This window comes from Coccinella septempunctata, chromosome 2 (genome assembly GCF_907165205.1).
Source record: "Coccinella septempunctata chromosome 2, icCocSept1.1, whole genome shotgun sequence".
Taxonomy (NCBI): Eukaryota; Metazoa; Arthropoda; class Insecta; order Coleoptera; family Coccinellidae; genus Coccinella; species Coccinella septempunctata.
This window is the reverse complement of record NC_058190.1, coordinates 14587366-14609015: the sequence shown is the minus strand read 5'-3', so window position 1 is coordinate 14609015 and position 21650 is coordinate 14587366. Positions and strand designations below refer to the sequence as shown.

General features: G+C 36.2%; 2 protein-coding genes across 4 annotated transcripts in view; one reads left to right on the top strand and one right to left on the bottom strand.

The window, feature by feature from the left end:
* LOC123306664 (nephrin-like) overlaps nt 1-21650 on the bottom strand; it is a 721736-nt gene that overhangs the window by 298289 nt on the left and 401797 nt on the right. For all 3 annotated transcript variants that reach the window (XM_044888766.1, XM_044888768.1, XM_044888767.1), the window contains 2 exons: nt 21220-21333; nt 13784-13987 (listed from right to left, as the gene is read on the bottom strand). In XM_044888766.1, the coding sequence (XP_044744701.1) occupies nt 13784-13987; nt 21220-21333 (318 nt within the window). The remainder of the gene's footprint in view (nt 1-13783; nt 13988-21219; nt 21334-21650) is intronic.
* LOC123306665 (superoxide dismutase [Cu-Zn]-like) lies at nt 16153-16846 on the top strand. Its single transcript, XM_044888769.1, has one exon. It carries the CDS (start codon nt 16232-16234, stop codon nt 16781-16783), a length of 552 nt encoding a protein of 183 aa, XP_044744704.1. The 5' UTR covers nt 16153-16231; the 3' UTR covers nt 16784-16846.

Genomic DNA, 21650 nt, shown 5'->3' with positions numbered 1-21650 from the left:
AAAAATGTCATTTTCAATCTTCCTCACGAACGATTCAATCGAATAGAATAATTATTTTCGGAATATAGTTCTTCATTGATGTAATTAATCTTCTAGGAATACAAAATTCCTCCCACATCTTTCACTTTCTTCATTATGAAAATACCAGAAATTCATAGATTCTCTTAAGAGTAAGTTAAACGTGAATTAATGAATATTTGACTAATTCGTAAAATGAAAGTCGAGAAAAAGTAGGTAGTCCCCATATTTCCTCGTACAATGCGACGTTTTCGAGTACATTTTATACCTGTTGACGAAATAACATTTGTTACTCAAGAGAGATAAAGTGTTAAACTTTCTTCCTGTCACAGAAAAAATAATTATTTCTTCTTTTGGGAACACAAAGCAGCGATTGCTCCATTACAGTAGATGTCAATGTTTTGAATAATCATTGCAAATACTTAATTTTTTCCTGTGTTCTTGTTTTCAGAATGGTATAATGAAAAATATCGTTCATTACACGTCCAGAAAGGCTTTTTTCGTACTTGCAACTCATCGCGCGAAATAGCGTACTTTATAAACTGGTAATGATGAAATATACTATTCAAATAGACCTAATGATCGAAATAGGACTTTCTGAATAAGATATCACATGTTATTAGTTGTCAAAATCTGTGATGACGCCAAAAGACCTACAACAAGACGTTAAAAATGAAACGCAAACTGTTTCAGGATTTTCACGGAAATAATATTGTACGCGCGCTCAGTGTGTGTTCAGTTTAGAAACTTATAACTTTTTTAGGTATAGAAAGGTCTGTCGTTTCTAGATAGGTACTGGATTGAACTATCGCCGGTTTCCAACAACCGTATGATTTTGTTAATTTATGATGTGATATTATTTGATTCGAAAATTAAATCGTCAATAATCGTTGGGAATTGTAATGTACCTCATTTGATTTTTTTACAGCTCATTTGAAACAATTGTGATTAAAATGGGTATTTTTTGCAATGCTACTATGGAACGCGAGATAATTCTAGTTGATTACATTGAAATCCCCAACCTTTTTCGTTCGTTTAATACCTCTTAAATGTGACAGCCTCAATCTGGTCTACTCTCTCTTTATTCCGGGCTAACTTTGGCTTACACAAGAATGCACTCGTTCCTCTAAACTTCTTTAATTAAGTTCTTGTTGACTCATAAAAGGAAATCACGTTTTGCCTCGAATTGGCGACGAATATTATCTCTGAAACATCAGAATGAGTTATTCTTCAAAACTCGATATACTTTATTACCTTGACAATTTTATCATTTTCATTACTCGAGAAAATTACTTTCAGGAGTGAATCTAATCCTGGTTTGAAGAGTTGATCGGAAGGAAAATGAAATTGAAAATGAATTGTTGTCTTTCCTATTCGGAAGAGAAATCCAGGTGCATCTCAGAACATTCTGAATTGATTTCAGTTAGGTCTTGAAGTAACGTAACACTTTTTGTAGGATGAGTTCCATGTTCTTACTTAGCGACCTTAGCGTCTGTGGTTTGGTGGTTAAAAGCGTTGGCTCAGTATACCGCAAGGTACTGAGTTCGATCCCGGGCTAGAGAAGACATTTTCTAGTCAATACGGGTACGGCCATCTTTCACTGTTGGGTTAAAATTAACAGTGCTGTGCTGTGTTGGCGTCGGGACACATTAATAACAAAGCCTACCCAGAATACAACTGGTTCTTCGAACTCGGCTCACAGAGCTCACAGAGCTTCTGAGGCGTACTTCAGTACCTATAGAGAATGAAGATAATATAATAATAGGTACGGAACGGATTTCTAATATAATCGATACTCGAAAATTATCCGAATACATTTTAAGGATATATTCTAGCATTAGGGAATTAAAGAATTTGGTGGAAGCAAATAGTGATCACCTCGAATATCTGATTCTGAACTGCTTATTGGGAATCAATAATTATGGGGCATGAACGCTCAGAACGAAAAAAGATGTTCATAGTCATCATAAGTCATCCTAATTAAAACATTTAAGGACTATGTTCGTCTACTAATTAATTCCGAATAATAGTGCAATGAATTTTCGCATAATAATCTGCAACAGCGCAGAAAATTATATCTCAGCAGAACGTTAGTAATTGGCTATTCATAACTTGGCTGGAATTCGTTTCAGTAATGGTATAACATTATCTTAAAATTCATGTTGAATCGATAAAGAGAAACTGTGGATGATTGCTTCATATCGGTAGTCATGTTCCGCAGATAAATAATATTGATGGCTGCAACATCGTTCTGAATATTTGATCATGCTCATTCAAGGCCAGAGGAAGACTAATAGCTGCTCGGAAGCTGACATCGACAAGTGTTGGGCAAAATTATAATTTTGTTCAACTCTAACGTTCGTACTATTTGCGAAAACACAAAACGTCCATTATTTCGATAAAAGTACATTTGGTGGAATTAATCATATACTTCTTCTCCCTTTTATTATTCAATCACTTACACTACCTTCAGGATGCAATGAATTTGACAAGGCACCTTGCCAGCATCATTCATCACAGAAACAGGCATATAATAATGAAGCCTGTCATATGGCAGACACAAAAAAAAAAGGTTTTTTATCTTTCGACAGTTTATATTTCTTGACGAGTTTTTTCTGAAAAGTTGCCGAAATGCATTTTAGTTTGGGATTGAATAACGTGTGGCGGAGACACCCTTTATGGGAATACCAGAAGGTTCAACACCGAAAGTCAAAATCTTCTGAACTAAAATTGTATTTCGGAAGAAATACGAAATGAGAACCTGAAATACTTCGTAAAGAACCGCATTCACGTCTGACCTTGATGAATTTGAACAGTTTGTTGAGTTCTGTGTTAACAAAAGTTATTAAATTGTTGTTATAACTATTTGCACCAGTTGTCTCCGGCACAGTAATGTAAGGATTATTACAGAATTACGCACATTCTTGGGTGCCTTTCGAGGTTTCAAGTTACAACATGTTCTATCCACCTCGGCGTCGACATTTTAAACTTATTATTTTAAACACCATAGTAACCTTGGGATAATCTGATCATGTTGAATAGACTGATTCATCCCTAATATTCGATTAGAAAAAAAAAACAACAAAACATCAACATTTGTAGCCGTGGTTTTGAAAACAATCAATGAGGTGATGATTTCGACGAATTCCACAAAACCGTCAATATCTCGAAAACCAAGACACTTCTACTAGAACCATATTTTGATATTCTGGTCAGAAATGAGCCATGTGCCGGATTGACGTCGGTTTCCGGGACACCCTGTTTATTTATACATATTTTTTTGTTGTTGAACAAACCTGCTTAGATATAGCCCAGAGCACAGCCCCCTAAAAATAGTACCTGAAAAGCAATTTTTCTGAGAAACCCAATGCAATGCAATGGTGTAGGGAAAACACCACCAACTTTCTTTGATTGCCTTGGAATCTCATACAATGTGTGCTCAATATAATTTCTTAGAGTTTTCTGGTTAATAAGAGGAAAGTTATTTCAGGTGTTATCTTAAGGGTGCTATATTCAAGCAGACGATGCTCAAAAAAATTATATCAAAGAACCACACTTATTTTGATAGGCAATAACCCCTTACATTTTTTAGCAACTATTCATTTACACCCTGTAGTTCCTGTATACGATAAACATATTATTCATGATTGAATGGAATACCATCAGGATCAATAAAGATAATGACCCACACAGGGCGACATATCACGTATAAATGATGTCGATAAATGCGAAATTACCTACATTATTGCGATTAGCGTTAGGAGTCAATGGTATGTCCGAACTCTAGGGAAATAGTATAATTCAATGAGGAACACAGTAGGTGGGATATGAAATCACAAGGGATTACTCAGCTTTTTTTCCTGTATAATTTCAAGCAATTAAAGCTCTCGTACCTATACTACTTTACTAATAATGAAGCGTTTTAACAACTTCTAATATCTGACTGTTAGGTTGGCATTAAATTTATTCCAAGTGAATATATGCGCTCTGAATTTTAAGCATCACATACGCTTCGCTGTGAACAAATATATTTTACTTTCACTCGATTTCGGATGATACAGATGAATTGAAATAATTTCGTAGAATGGGTCTATTTAAACTTTTTTTAGACAAGATAAAATATTCGACCGTGATGAAAAATACCTGAATGAGCGTAAATGTATGCAGATAATGGCAAAAAATGTTACTGAAATTTGGATTTCGATTATTTTAAAATGGGAGGAGGGAAAGTCCTCTTATTTATTTATAGGTGAGGTCAAGATTGGAGCATTTTTGGAATTAAGTACTTACACTGTTTCCACATTTCAGTATGGCTTTGAAGATAAATGTTTTATAGTCGAAACATGTCAGCCGAAAGATGAATTGTTTTCAAATAATAGTGGATTTTTGACTATAAAACTTTTTTATTTTAAAGCCCCGTTTACCATTAATTGTTATAGTTGGAATGAAATTCTTATTTCATAACTACAAACAGTTATCTAGAAATAGCAGTGAGACTGAGATTTTCAATGTTGGAAAAGTTGGTTGGAGACATTGAACTCTAAAAGAAGAAGTTCTTTTAGAACTTGGTTGGAGAGTGTGCGAATATGAGGTCGTACATTTGGTTAGGGTACCTACCTCCTCGACCCTTATTCTTGACTATTCTTTCGCTCAGGAGAATAGAAATCGGATCATCTATCTCACATTGATGAACAAAGTATGCTGAAACTATGTAATATTAAACAGGTATGTAATTTAAAAATACAAGAAATGAAACCTTCACGTCTCAAACACTAGTTGATTTAGTTTAATCAAGCAACAAACATAATGGTTCCTATAAATTGCAGATGAATGGCAACTACCACAGAAAAGGAAATTTCTGGGTGCTTCCAAAGTGATATTTCCATTAGTGCTTCATCTATTTTGATAACCTTGCGGAAGCCACGAACACAAAGCATCGATTGCGAATAACAAATGTCCGTCCAGTTAAGCGCAAATGTAAACTATAAATAATTGCGCTCAGCAATCGTAGACAGCGTCGGCTAATAAATCACATATTTCTGTGTTCTCTTTCGTTGTGTGTAATGTTTATTCGTTAACACCCGAAATAAAAACGGGTTAGGAGGGAAGCCCTGCAGTTCATGAACTGGGCACTGGGTATGCGGTTTGCGGCCGAAGAACATAAATCCATACGTTAATAGGAATAACGGCGGAAAACCCGCGGAATTAGTTATTTTGCAGTAGTCGTGCATTGTTGGCGTGGATTTATGCGCATCCACAGAACAATACGATCATCTCTATGGTAGAAGACAACGGTGTCTTTTGTCTTTACGTGCATGCGGTTTCGCTACGTCTGCCGGCGATGAGCTGATAACAAAGTGCGGTAATCGTTGTTGCATACGGGAATATTAAACATGCATTAGATGGCGTTTGCGAAGGCGTTTATTATCTAACACACACCGCTTTAAGAAGGAATGTTAGTAGTTGATTTCATGCATAACAGGGTAATTTGGCACCATTCGTTATAGAAAATGATGAACATAAAATATGTTAACTCGAGCCTCTTTACAAGACGTATCATACAGGATAACTTTCATTTGTGGCATAAATTTATTGTCATATCTCATGAATAAATTAAGCTCTTCTGAATTTGTTGAACATAAATTATTTTTTTGGATACCAGTTAAAGTTTTCTGACCACTAATGTATTGTGACTTTGAGAATTCATTATTTTTATAACTCTTAACTGACTCTTCTGTTGTTGAAAGATGCTACAACTCTTCCCATAGGTCATTTTCTGAAAAATTTGAGTGGATTTTTTATATTTATTAAGTCAGGTTGACCTGTCTGAAATTGCAACAGTAAACAAGACTGCTTTAGAGCAACAACAATAAATATGGAGTGGATAAAACCGAAAAGCACGACGAGCATAGCCTATTTTCACTCGTGAAGTATATGTATGAAAAAGGAGGATGATACGCTTAGGAAAACAATAGCCCAAGTTTGGACTGAAAGTCAGTCCAGTAAATGCTACATGTAAAACAGTAGCATTTCGAATTTAATAGAGAAATTAACTAAATGAAGATTTTACATGGTGCAGTCTACAGGCTAAAAAAGGTTTACTGTTACTAACACTTTGAAGTAGAGGTTTAGTATCAAGTTGGGCGTCCTCTAGTGCTCTTAGCTCTAATCAGCATGTGTCAATTACGTTATCAATGAAAGTGTGAGGAATTATTATTTGTCAAAGAACCGTCATAGAATAGGCGAGCTGTTGCAGCAATATCTGCTGTGGGTCAGGTGAGCGATGTAATCGCTGTGACATGGCAGACCAGACTTGTTTAATACAATTTTGGTCTGAAGAAGAGGCTTGCCAATCCATACAGTTAATGACATGCACTTCCATTCGGTCATTCACAATTCTGACCAGGTGTAGACGAGCATTATTGTCGATTAATATGGAACTCTGTCGCCGATGGCTGTCGCAAAGTCAACAATAATAGTTTCTACAATTAAATCACGATATCCTTCCGCTGTCATGGTTGCGTCAATGGAGAGGATGAGATCTTTGCGCCCATTTCAAAATAAATGCCCACTCAACTTCACATTGAGCCGTCACCGAAAAAAGTTGCTCATCCGTCAAAAAGAACAAGATTTACATCTACGCGTGTTGCAGTTCCCATGTTCGAGAGCCTAACGCTGCCTGCTAATCAATCGCAGATGCTTGGCTCCCACCCCATGTATGAATGCAGCACTGTCACTTGTAAGATATAGCGATTCCAAAATTCAGTCTCTATTTACTAACTACAATTTGTGACACCCAGAGAAGGTTAGCAACTTCTTGTAAGTTTAATTAATTGTTCAAGTTGGCAGTCTTCTAAACGCATGTAAATCTCGTGGCAATTAATTCACATTTGATACTTTCCAACACCAGTAGAGTTCATAAGCTCCCCTTCCTCCAGCCAAAAAATATTTATGTCATTCGTTATTCTTATGCTGCAAAATTCAGCAAGCTGCAGTAGTATTTTCTTCATTCGTTGATTTCGGAAAATATGAACATTTGAATTGAAAAAATTTCGATAAGATAAGCACAAAAGCCTCTTATCGAAAATGTAATTAGTACTGAGGTTTAGGCAGATGACCAGAACCATGGAACAAGGAGGTAAGATGGTAGTAATAATAATAATAAGGATTTATTTCCAACAGGCAGAGCACAGTAACAGGAAATCTACAAAAACTATAAACTAAAACTAAAATGCGAATAGCTAACTTATAGACTAGAATTAAATTACTAAGAGATAAGGGCAATGAACAGTGAAACTAAAAAAGTGAACAAGTTGCTAACAGAAAAAATTTGAAACTAACACTCTTATTTATTATGACAAAAATTAATGAAAGTTTTACATATCATGGAAACTCTATCAAAGTGAATATCACAGAGATCTGATTGAATGTAGAACGAATCATACACACAGGTGACTGTAATAATATATTTGTTCTGGGTGTAGCATGCTATTCTGGTTGAACATGTGTGTGGATCTTGAACTTGGGCGTCGTACATGAAATCCTACTCTAGCGAGTAAATCGGGACAGTCAACAGTGCCATTCAAGAGTCCATGAAGGAACCTCAAACAAGCAATCCCCCTCCTGACATCAAGCTTAACTGCACCGAATTTATTTAACGCAACAATATGATCGAAACCCCGCATCGGATAAACACCCTCCTCCTTAAATATCAAGTACTTCTAAAACCTTCTCTGAACATCCTCCATGTGATGTCTATGGCACTCGTATATTGGGTTCCAAACAATGCATCTAAACTCCAGTTTACTCCTCACAAAAGCATTGAACAGCAAAATCATGGTTCCCAGGTCAGAAAAATATTTGCTATTACGCACGATGAATCCATACATCCTTGACGTCGTACTAAGTAAATGACTCATATGAGGAACAAATGTTAATCTTTGATCGAAGACAATGCCAAGATCCCTTATTTCCGTTTTTCTGCTCAGAACGCTGCCATAAAAACTATAACTATACAAGAGATAGTTCTTTTTCCTAGTGTACGTGACGACATTGCACTTAAAAATGCTCAATGGAAGTAGATTTCTGCCACACCAAATCAACAATGAGTTCAGGGCACGCTGTAGGCGAACGCAGTCTTCAATAGAGCCTATATCACAAAAGATTTTAAAATCGTCGGCATAAGCCAATGCACGAACAGGATTAATTAGCTCCCCAACAGCTATCACCATTCCACCATGCCATCTAGCAAAGCTGTACTCACCAGCAAGATCTTGGAGCAGATCATTGACAAAAATAATAAACAGCAGTGGACCTAGATTAGAACCATGGGATACACCAGATGTAGAAATATAAAGTACAGAGCAGCGTCCCTCCAGGTAGACAAACTGCTGACGACACGACAGATAGGACATAAAAAAATTTACTAGATCATCAGAGAAGCCAAACTTATGTATCAGAAGTTTATGATCAACCTTATCAAACGTCTTCTGAAAATCAGTGTATATAGTGACCACCTGGCCAATTCTATCCAGAATCTCAGAAACATGCTGAGAGAAAACCGCCAGATTAGTAGTACACGATCTCTTCGACATAAAGCCATGCTGTTCCTGGCTTATCAAGTGCCTCACAGCAGGATATATTTTCTGGTATAATGCGATGTCGAACAGCTTTGCAAAATTCGAAAGAAGAGAGATAGGCCTGTAATTTTTAAATCAGTTGGGTCACCACCTTTCAACACCGGGACAACCTTAGTCATTTTCCAGCACGATGGGAACTTGCTATCTTTGAGAGCCATGTTAAAGATATGTAAGTAGTAATAAAAAAAAGTAGTAGTAAAAAAACTAGACCAGCCTATATTTGTCCACACTCCCGCATATGTTTATGATAGTAGTAATAAACTTTATTGAAATATTGTGTCGAAGGGCTAACGATCTAGGTCTTTCTGCTTATATACAGATTCATATTTTACCTAGTAGGGGAGAGTTCCTTTGAATCGGACGGCCCATGAACCGGACGCTACAGTTTTCTACTACACTCGATGGTAATTTAGCACCCTTTACGTAAATCCCATTTTTGCAACAAGGCGCGAGCCACAGGGTCGGCCATTTTCCAAGAGATATCGATCGATGTTGCAAAAATAGGGTTTACGTAAAGGATGCTAAATTACTATGGAGTGTAGTAAAAAACTGTAGCGTCCGGTTCATGGGCCGTCCGATTCAAAGGAACTCTCCCCTACTCATAAAAAAATCTATTTAACTTTTGGCAGGAGCAATCACAATTGTATTTATTACAGAGAGTATTTCAAGTGTTTCAGCGTTGGCTCAGCAAGTGATCGACTAGTGTTTAGGTTATGTTTAGGGTTACCAGAACTCAAGAGAGTAAATACTTCTACACTGTGCCTCAGTTTCATTTTGATTGATCAAAAAAAGAAAATTATCAAACTTATCTGTTCTTCGAGAGTTTAATGTGATTAAACTTTGCAGCTATTTACGCAGGATCTTCAAACGCTTCACAGGTAAGAAGTCAATAATTTTCCAATCAATTTCAGTCAATAATGCCATATGCCTGAATAGAAAAAAATCAACTTGTTCCACCCCTTGACACTGCATTAGAATAACAGATTTCGCGTTCGAAAAATATAGCGGAAGGGCGAATACGTAAAAACAGACCGAATGGAACGTATACACACGCATAAAATATGAATAGATTATTCAGATTGTCTGAATGGAAGAACGCTTGCACAATATATGACATTGGAATGGGTAAACATATCTGCCGAACTTATTTACTCAATATTTCTTCCGAACGTTACATATCGTTCGAAGCTTGAAGCCTTCTTTCATAATAATTCTTGAGGAGTTGCTCTAAATCAATCCAAAAACTTTTTGTATCTTCCCCAACCAATCCATTACGTGAACATCTTTCCCGTATAAGAATGACGTCGAGGTGTTGACTCACTGAAATATTATGTAGAGTGAGTGAAAAGTAACGCACAAAATTTATTTCTTCGGTATTTATTATTTTATGGAAAAATGCTTGAACAGGAAACCAGCTGACACGGCAGGCGTTGGCCTGTTATAGACGGCGAATATGTAAACGCTGATCAAAGCTGCAGAACTTTCGCCAGTAGTATGAGGTGAGCACTCAAAAAACATTATCATGTAACTTATCGCCAATATGCCGGTAGGAGTGGGAGGACATGTCCCTTGAACAAAAAAAGAAATTTTTGAATTGCCTCTACAATAACTTAAATTCACAAACCAGAATTGATATTGGAAGAAGTACCGAGACCATAAAAGTCAGAAAAGAAATCTGACCTATTTTAGGTACCCTCAGTATAAAGGGTCACACAACAATTGTAACTAAAACCCCATAATCTGAAACCTCCAAAGACTCATCTCGACTTGTCCTATCGAGTTCCTCCTATAATGTCATAATCAAAACATCCATCAAGTGAGGAACAAATCCATCAAACATTATCCCCGGGTTTCATAAAGCTTGATCGGGGAATCAACGCTTGATTGACGAATAGACGCGTCAATTTGTTTTCGATAATTAAGTCGTGATCATTCAGAATATCATTCTCGCTTCAAATTATGATGCTCAGACGTCCATTCAATTATTCTCAATTGCTACTTCTTCAATATATTCAGAAATAAAAAGGTTTCAGTGATTACTTTTTTGAAATCGAGAGACTGTCAAATCGTTGATCGGACAATCAAAGTTTTATGAAACCCGCTATACGAAGAATAACCTGATCTTCAGGTCACCGGACTTTTAATAAAAACTAATCTTCTAATTGGGTTTTGATCGTTTTGTTTGTAGTGAGGTTGAAACGAGATAGTTACAAAATGCGAAAAAAAAGTCAGGTCAATCTTATGAAAATATTGGGCAGAAAAAAGTGCGGATTTTTTTGTTCGACACCTCCATAAAATGGAAATTTCGAATAAATTCAAAGAATAATTTGGAAATCGATTCAAATCCTATGTTAGATTTTTGAATCATGCGCATTATGAAGTGGTCCCACGTCAAGTCAGAGTAATCTGTAAGCACCTTAACGTTTGTATCCAATTTGTGTTTCCACTGGTATACCCAGTAAATTTCTGTCGAAGCTCTTCAATATATGACGTTCACTTGATTATATTGTACCCTATAACAAGATAAAAAGTGGCCAATAGATGATTCCCACTTCTACTTCTGGGATAAAACATAATTGTCTCTTTATATGGTGCAAAACTGCGCTAAAAATTCATCATTTATTTTGGTACCTCGGAACTCTATTCCTCCTCATACAAATCTTTTTAAACGATCTAGTCATGATTTTCACGACTAAATATCTGTTTTACTTCCATTCCACCTGTAAAGAAATGGACAGGAATTGGATTCTGATGGTAGTAAACGGTGTAAAACAAGCTATGAAAACTCGTAACGGTTAAATATGGCACTTTCAATGGAAATGGTATTATCTGGCCGCATTACGACAATAAAATATATTGTTATTACAGTTGTAAAAGACGATGTTACGGCACATTAAAATTTGATCGGATTTTCAATTTTGAACGTACACACTGGAATTAGGGTAATGAACATCATAGGAATAATTACTCATTAATTTCGCAATTAGCAATTGAGTTAATTTCTTGAAAATTGACAGTTACATAAGTCAGTTTTATAGGAACTGAATTTGTATATTGATGAACTGACGACGACGTAGGAATTATGATCGATAAAAGTTGCACACGCGTAATATGTAGAATTTCTTCTCAAACTGATAAATAATTATTAGAGAAACATAAAAGAATTATTTTTATTTTCTTTGAGGTGGTGATTAAAATGTGATTGTAATATATTTTTTTTACAATTTTCTTTTGTAATGAATTTATATTAGGAGAAGAATTCGAACTTAGTCAGTGTGAGATTAAAATTATTCATTATGCTAATTTTTCAAATTGATGGAAGCATTTACCTAAAATCATGTGTAGCGCATTTCAGAAATGTAATCAATGTATATAAAGGGTGAGCCTTAGACTCGTACAACTATTTTAACAGTAGATTCTTGAGGCCAGAAGAAACACTTTTTTTCCGAATCGGCTCGGTTTAAAAGATACAGGCTGAGCCTTAGACTGTTGAAAAACCATAAAAAATCTAATATTCAGTTCTCACGAACGGTTTCATAGAATGAAATGAATTTCGGAATATAGTTTTTCATTTATTTGGTTAATCTTTTTAGAACACCAGATATCACCTGCCTCTACCAAATTCCTCATTATTACAATTAGGTACGTACTACAAAAATACCAAAAATTCAAAGACCCCCAACTCGGGAAACTAAGTTGGACGCTATCTAATGAATATTTGAACGTTTTTTAAAATAAAAGTATCTTCATATTACAGTTCATATTTTCTCGTATAATGCGCCGTTTTCGAGACTAAGTTGATGTTCAAAAATAAAATATATCTGTGAAATTCGAAAAATTCGGTGCTTTTACCAATTGCAAACTCTTTTCGAAAGATGTGTAGTATCACAGATTTAGCTATTTATTCTGAAGGTAATTTTGTTTTTCCAGTGGTGGCACAGCTCATTATGAAAACAATGGCTGTATCTTTTCATCAAGGCCAAATCGGTAAAAAAATTTCCGTTACCATTGTATAGGAAGAAATGTTTCTTTTGACCTCAAGAATCTTCTGTTGAACTATCTGGACGAGTCAAAGACTCACCCTGCATATGTAATTCAATAAGTTTTGATAAGACTAGATATACCGTGAAGGATTTGCATTTCTGTTTATCAATATGCTAAAGAAATAAATATTTAGCGTTCGTTTCGGTGTAACGCCAAATGCACATATTTCAGCATATTCGTTGATAGAACGAAGACCCGTATTTTCGAGGCTTATAATTATGGATAGGAGAGCCATAAAGTGCTCAAACCTCCTGATATGAATATAAACAAGTGTAACGATCTGAATTGAACTAGCCAATTTGCCAATCAAGAAAATATAACAACCAGATAACATTTCGGATTCTAGAGAATAAATCAGTACAAATAAAGTCTTGGATACATGATTCAATAGCTTCTAAGAGGAGATATACATAAACTGCACGTGGAAAAACTAAGTTGCAAGATCGCAAGCTACGACATGTTTTTGATGTGAATACTTGTTTGTAGTGGAAGAAGTTTATAATCGCTCTATTATCAAAATAACTTACACTACTAGATTAAGAAGAAAATCCTCTAGAGAATATCGACTAGAGCTCGATGCTTTCAGTAACGTTTAGTTGGACAAAAGTACGATTGAAATCTTTCCTGATTGTGAATAAATATAAAAAAAAAGAAATTTATGCTTAGAGGAGAGTTAAAAACAGTAAATGAGTATGAATAATGCAAATAGCAGCTTGCCATTACGTTAAAACCTCAGACTCTCCTATCCTTAGAAGCCCTGCAAATACGGGACTTTATTGTAAACCACTCTGTATAACTCGATCCAGTTGCCCTGCTCGGCAGTAATGGTTAATGTGGGCCACCCCGTATATTAGGGATTTTTAGCCAATCGAGCTCGATGTCGTCTACCACGAAACATAAGCTTTCTATTCAAAAGTCAAGAACGCTTTAGTTGTGCATTGAATCTTTCTTCATTCTGCACGAGGAAGAATGGAGGAAATCTAAAGTGCCATTATCGCAACGGGCGAATATTTCTCACACATAACCGTACGTGAATGTACAGAGTAGCCAGGTTCAATATAGAATCGAAATGCAGCACTTACGATTGATGTCGAGGGTGACAGAGCTGGAAATTGGGGCCACCAGATTGTTGTTCGATGCTTGGCAGGTGAATATAGTATGTAGATGCTTCCTCTCGAGCCTCTCCAAATGGAGTATGTTACGAACCTGCCTATTAGGCAGATTCTCGAAAGAGTCGTCGAGAAGAGCGTTCTCTTGCCACCATGTCACCTTAGGGGAAGGGCGTCCTGCGAAGCAAAATTAAATTAAGCTATTTATTGGAATTATTTTATACATCCTAATTGTTATTTGTTATTTTGAATCTCCTTGAATCTGCTATCGTTATAGCGAAACTCGTGTAGTTGTTGAATAACTCATCCAAGTGAAAATCAAGTAGTGCAACTTTTAGTTTTATTATGAATTTTCAAGTATCGGCCACATCAATTCAAAAGGTTGATATGAAGCGCCAAAATGTAGCGCTCAGCTTTAACTGTAACATTTTGTTATAACCATTGAAATCTGGTGAAAACTATCAAGAAAGCGTTTCAGACTTTTTTCGTCAGCTAGGAATTTGTTTCAAAAAGTTTTCATATGGTGAACACGCTTTTTTCGTAGGGTAATAATTGATGAAGGATTACGTAAATTGAGTACATAATTGAGTTCATTTGGTTTTGAAATTAATATTTTTTTTCAGATAATCTATCAATTATCTGGTACCCTACGACAAAAAGAAATCTTCTATAACATTTCAGCAATATCATTCACTCGTAAAGTGTACGTCATTGACCTCAAAATACAAAAAACAATAAAAATTTTAATTTAATTAGTTTAACTAATTCATCCTTATAGTAACAGAGGTGTTGGTAAAAAAATTTATCTGTTCCTCACAACAGAATTTTGGACGTATGGAATAGTCTACCGGAGAAGGTTATTTTAAGCGCTATCTCTCGGTGTTTTCATAGGACTCTCATTTATTTCCTTCAATAGTTAGTTCTCTTCCTGTATTTTTTTACATCAAATAAATAAATTCTCAGCAACAGAAGATTCTCTCATTTCTGACGCAAAAAGTCAAGGTAGCTATTTGAAAGTCTCAACAATTAAAGATGAAAAGTTGAGTAGTCTATACTTATAATGAAACTGGAGTGTCTGTCTACATATCTGGAGCATTTTTCACAAAATGGTGAATACCAAAGGTATATACTTGATGAGTGACTTTTACATATTCAGTATAGCATTAGGTTCTTGTGCAAAATATAAAAAAATCTGATCGGATAATCTTTCGAATCAAGTGTGAATGATTCTTCGTTAGAATGAGTCTTTAAAGAAATTATTTATCAAATTTTACTGTGAATCTTTTTTTGCTTCCCCAGCTATAGCCATAGTTTTTTCCTCTCCTTATTGATCGAAGATTTTGAACTATGTGGTCAAGTTGATGTATTATAATCGTGGATTCTTTCCATCACGACACACACACAATACTTGAACACCTCAGCAAGAATGGAACCCGCAAACTCAGAAACACTATTTTTCCCGAAGGGGCGATAATCTTGGATATTCAAATGTGAGAATTATTCAGATATGTGTGTGATAACAAAATGTAAGTCATTTATAAAGGGTATAAGAAAAAAAACAGATGCTTTGATGCCGGTAAAAAAGCGAAATTTTTTTTTTTGGTGTAGCAGGGGGAAAATCTGCAAGTCAGACGAACCACCCTCTCCTGAGGGGGAACAAGTATGGAGTTTCTCGCTCTCCTGAGCTCGAGACTCACTAAAAACCCTTAACTGCTTCTTGAATTTTGGTTCCGGGCATTTGCCTATAAACCGTTCATCTCTCAGTCGGTTTTCTTCTCGCACACTATCGTGCTGGGATTTATGTGTTTATCCACTATTGGATTAACACTTTATTGAATTTCTCAATAAGTTTCGGTTGTTATTTTAATCTCTTTTTAATTGATCTCTTGGTCTCCTTCGGTAAATTCGCATTCTCCTTTTGTCTTCCTCTGGGTCGTAGTCCACTAGTCTCCTGAGTTCTTGATTCGGATGGTTTTTCGCTGTTTCGAATAATTTCTCTGCTTTTCTGTTCATGAATTCCGTTATGGTTTCCCATTTTAGGTCCCTATAAATCTGTCTATTCCTGACAAACCAAGGTGCATCTATTGAACATCGTAGCAGCTTGTTTTCAGTGGCCAGAATTCTTTTGATGTGGCTCTTTGCCACATAGCGATACCTATAATTAGTAACTTTTTGTGTATTTCTGCAATATAACGTTTGAGCCTATAATATCCAAGGAGTTCATTATAAAGAAGAGGAGGAGGAAGGTTATCTCTATGTCAGAACAGAATATTTGGCATAGATTATAGAAATCCTATGTTCTAGGGTTTATCTATGTTCCAAGGTTTATCATGACAGTTGGACATATGATTGTCAATTCAGTTGGAACAATGTAGAAGATACACCCTCCTTGCATTAGCAAATCCCACAATTTGGCAAATTATGAAATTTCTCATAAATTCATTCAAAATCATTGTATTGATAACAGTATCTCTTAATGTAAGTGGAAAAGTAGAGCATCAAAAACAAGAACGAGTTGACAAAGCTGTGTGCGTCCTCTCGAGTCCCTTCACCAATATCAACGGAATTGTAACCTTCGATAAAGATGAAAAAGGGGTCTTGGTTAGCGGGAAGATAACCGGACTAACTCCAGGACCTCACGCTCTACACATTCACGAAAGAGGAGACATACGAGATCCGAAGTGCTCAACGGTTGGAGAACACTTCAATCCTTTCAGTAAACAGCATGGAGCAAGGGAAGACAATGCAAGACATGTGGGTGATTTGGGTAATATAAATGCCGACCATACAGGTACTGCGTTATTTTCGTTCAATGACAAAATTTTGGTCCTGGAAGGACCGAACTCCATCATTGGAAGATCCCTAGTGATTCACGCCAATATAGATGATCTTGGCAGAACACAAGATTTGAACTCCAAACTGACAGGAGCTGCAGGTGAACGACTTATTTGTGGTGTGATCGGATACGGTTGAGCAGGGTTTTCCATAATGTCCTTGACATATGATCGAGAAATAAATTTCATATTTTATAACATATTCAGTGTTCTGGCATTTAACTGTACCAAAGAGGTATTCAGCTAGAATTGTTTAGTACTCATATTCTGCTCCTCTTCATCCAAAAAAAATAACCAGATTTCACAGTCCTATTCAAGAATTTAAAAATGTGTGAAGATGGAAAGAATAATCCAAAATAATCATTACCTGGGTACAAGCAAATCCTTATTCATGGAAAAATTTATGTCAGCCTCAAAGCGGTTAGGTATACGAGGATATATTGAATAATTCTTAGCCTACTATAGAACCAAACAAAATTTCAATATCAAAATATTTAATTTCTCAACATATTCTCCTAATTGAATACATTTATTACAGCGAACCTGCAACGCCTCTAGACCTTTCAAAAAAAATTTTTTTCTCTTGCTCTGCAAACCAGCTCCACCTCCACAGCTTTTATTACCTCCTCATTGGAAGAAAATTTATGACATTTTATTTTTTTTTTCATTTGAGGAAAGATAGTCCGATTGAGCCAAATCTGGTGAATAAGGGGGGGTGTTCTAGTAATTCAAACCCTAAATCGCGAATTTTTTGCATGGCAACATGAGATTTGTGTGCAGAGGCGTTGTCCTGCAAAAACAAAGCACCTTTGGATAGCTTTCCGCGTCTTTTCTCTTAAATTTTTTCCCGTAGAGTGATCAGTAATGTCGAATACTAATCTCCGGTTATTGTTCTACCCTTAACCAAAAAATCAATCATGATTACTCCATGGTAATCCCAAAAAACTGAAGCAAGAACTTTTCCAGCAGATTTTTGGACACGAAACTTCTTAGGTCTTGGAGAAGCAGAGTGTCGCCATTCCATCGATCTTTGCTTTGTTTCTGGATAGTAGAAATGTACCCAAGTCTCATCCATAGTAACAATTCGGTTCAAGGTTCTACCATTGCACGCTTTTGGTCAAAATTTATACATTTGGGGATCCATTTTGCAGCAATTTTTCTCTTGTCGAAGTTGACGTGAACTATATGATGAACGCGTTCGTATGAAATATTCAGTGCTTCAGATATTCGTTTTAGCCCAATTCGACGGTCTGATAAAATCATGTCATGCACTGCATCGATATTTTAGGGACTGACACAGAAACTGGCCTTCCCGATCGGTCATCATCTTCAATGGAAAATATACCCCTTTTGAAGCTTGCAGTCCAATTTTTCACGGTCGCATACGAAGGACATTGATCACCAAGGGTATTATGCATATCTTCGTAAATCTCGTGTCCCTAGCTTGGTGGTTAGAAGCGTCGGCTCAGTATTTCGCAACCGCAAGATACTGAGTTCGATCCCGTGCTAGAGAAGGATTTTTCTAGTCCATACACTGTTGGGTTCAAATTAACAGTGCTGAGCCTAAGGTGGCGTAAGAACACTAACAAAGCCTACACAGAACACAACTCATTCTCCGAACTCGCACAAGCTTACGGAGCTTCTGAGGGGTACTTCGGTACCTATGGAGAATCAGGATAATATGAATATATATGAAATCTACTTACCTCTTAACCCTTTTAAATACAGGTACTTGATGATGGCCCGATACTCCAATTTTTCGATTTTCACAATTTTGGTGGACATCTCCGTTCTTTTAATTCATTGCGTAACTCTGGTTTACTTTGACCTCAAACTTCACACTGACACTTCTAATGAGTTATTGTTCGTTCCTATGGTAATGCAATATTTTTTTTTATGCATGGAAATGGTCCAGGCTAACTAGATATCAATACATCCTCGTATGTACGCAGGTGTTAGGTCATAATCCAAATTTCGATCATTCAGTCACACATTTAAGTACTCGTTAAGTATTTCTCATGGTTTTATTTATTGATTAAAGCGGCTACACACTGCCCAACTTGGTCGGGCCAGCTGTCGGGACGACCAGATTGGGCGTTGCGTACAGACGGCACGACCGCCGTCCAACTTGGTCAGTTGAATTTCACGATCGCTGGAGTATACATCGCTCGGATCAATTGTGACGGCCATTTTTGCAGCAGCGAAGCAGCGAACACCTCTCCAGTCGACATCTGAATACAGAATGAGCTCGTTTCCACCCGACAGCGCTCCACACGATCCAACTTGGTCGGTCGTTCGTGGGGTTGGATGGCTAGGCCGTACTAGTCCAAGAGCCAGAGCCAAAAAAAGTCTCTGAATTTCTTAAGCCTGATTTTTTCTCAGGTGATTACAATCATAATATACAATAAAATGCTGCGGTCAGTCAAGTGGATCTTAGAATATGTGCCTCTGATGCGCATTCAAACATGTCGTGATTACCGACATAACAAAATCAATTTCTTAAGGCTGAAACTTTATAAACTTTTGTATTTTGGTATCTAAATCAAAATTATGATTAGTCAGTCAGCGTCCTATCGGGACATAGCTGGTCAGTCAGCTTTAATGTGCGTAGACTGGACTGGACGTTTGACTGGAAAGCATCAAAGGATGATTAATGTCAGTAGAATGCATCAAGAATTGGGAAATTCTGTTTGCAATGCTCTTCCTGAACTGCATGCTTTGACTGGATGTGATTTTAACCCAGCTTTTTACAAGAAAGATAAAAAAAAACCTCTGCAGATAATGAAGCAAAGCGAAGATTTTCAAAAAACATTCGCTGACCTTGGGTTCAAGAATTAGCCATTTATACGGCTTGAAAAAAATTAAATCAATTGACGAGGCAAGATTCGTTTTATTTTCACAGACGTATAAATGTTTAAGCACCACAAATGATCCTTATAAAATTAAAATAAAGAATGTAGATGGGTCGAGTATGCCACCATGCCAATCGGAATTGATGCAGCAGTTCTTAAGAGTGAGCTTCATTTCAAATATTTGGCGTAATGCTCACCGTCAAATTCCAACGGAGCTATCTCCTACAGACTACGGGTGGAAATTGGTTGGATGAGAAATATGACTTTGATTGGTTCAAAGGCGACCAATTAACAGAACTTGTACAAGATGTCATTATTCCACCTCTACAAGAAAATACAGGTATAGAAATATCTTTATCTGGATTAAACAATCATAAAAATACTTTTTTTACTGAATTTTATTTATTTTTCAGATTCTGCAACACTCGAGCTCGACTTGTCAGATCACGATAGTGAAAATGATGATATGGATTCAGATGAAGATTCAGATGATGAATCATGTGATGATTCTTTATATATAGCTTGTTATCGTTAATGAATTAAATAAATATTAGAAATGTTTGAAAAACAATGAGTTCTAACTTGTGCGTATACTCGTATACCCATGTTCGTTAAGTATCCTGTTGATTTCGAACGAATTTTATTTCTGAGATTTTAAAGAACAGTTTCTCATTGAAATAAATGTGTTATGATGTAATATCTATAGGGAGCGAAAAAATTTAATTTCTTATCCACTGACTGACGGGCGTTGTTCTACGGAATGGCTGACTGACCATTTTATTCATCAATAATATGGTCAATAGTAGTTACACAAAAAATTAATAAACGAATTGTATCTTTATAAACGACGCTACGCACATTGAAGCTGACTGACCAGCTGTGTCCCGATCGGACGTTGACTGACTATCATAATTTTGATTTACATACCAAAATACAAAAGTTTATAAAGTTTCAGCCTTAAGAAATTGATTTTGTTATGTCGGTAATCACGACATGTTTGAATGCGCACCAGAGGCACATATTCTAAGATCCACTTGACTGACCGCAGCATTTTATTGTATATTATGATTGTAATCACCTGAGAAAAAACCAGGCTTAAGAAATTCAGAGACTTTTTTTGGCTGTGGCTCTCCGTCTATACGACAAGACCCGACAAATCCTCTTTCGGCGGTCATAGCTACACACGGACCGATTTCACATCCAACCCGACCAAGTCGGGCTGTCGGCCCGACCGAGTTGGGCAGTGTGTAGCCGCTATTATTATATTAGTATTATTACTAATATAGTATATTACTATATTAGTAGACTTACGCCTATGAAGTTATAGAGAAAATAACCAGCAGGCTTCGGAGTTTTTCGAATTCTTGATTCGATGTGAAGTAGACATAATTTGTAACAAAATGATCAAATATTGAAGACTGTTGGCAGTATTATCAACTTTCAGAATATAGCGAGATTAAAATTAAAAAGGGAAGATATTAATTAAGTAGGATGAGGAAAAAAAGAAATGATCATTTCACCATACAAAGATGATTCATTCCGAATTGTGCATATTCGAGATTAAAAGTATTTTGATTTAAAACGGATCGCAAGAATAATTTCCATTCTAGTGATTAACAACATTCACTTAAAGTTGATAATTATCGTGATGCAAAGTAATTTATGGCGTGACTTTGACGCCAATGCGAGTACTGTAATTATTAATGAAAGATGTGTTACTCACCTCCTGTAGCCACGCAAGTTATGTTGACGGCACTGGCTTCATTGTACGGTCCGAGAATGTAATCAGGTATGTGCACGCCATTCTCGTTCAGAACCCTCAATTTTTCTGGGGGTACTGAAAATCAAAGTGCAATTGATTAGACAGAATATTTCTTTATGATGGATAAATGTGAAAGTTGGTATTTGTCAAGTTTTTCGAATGAAAACTCAACATGAGGATGAACATTTTCTGATTTTGGACTTTATGTATTAGATTAATCTTCATACTGTACACGAATTGAATTAGGTATAGCTACTCGTAGTTACTCCTAGAAAAAATCATTTACTTTCATTTTAAAACCTAAACTATCCCAGGAAACACACCTTGGTTTAGTATACGTCTAATATTCATCCTGATGGTATATTTTTCGTTTTGGTCTATCACAGTACGAG

Excerpts from the sequence above, each read along its gene's own strand:
- LOC123306665 (XM_044888769.1), top strand. The coding sequence starts at position 16,232 with ATGAAATTTCTCATAAATTCATTCAAAATCATTGTATTGATAACAGTA.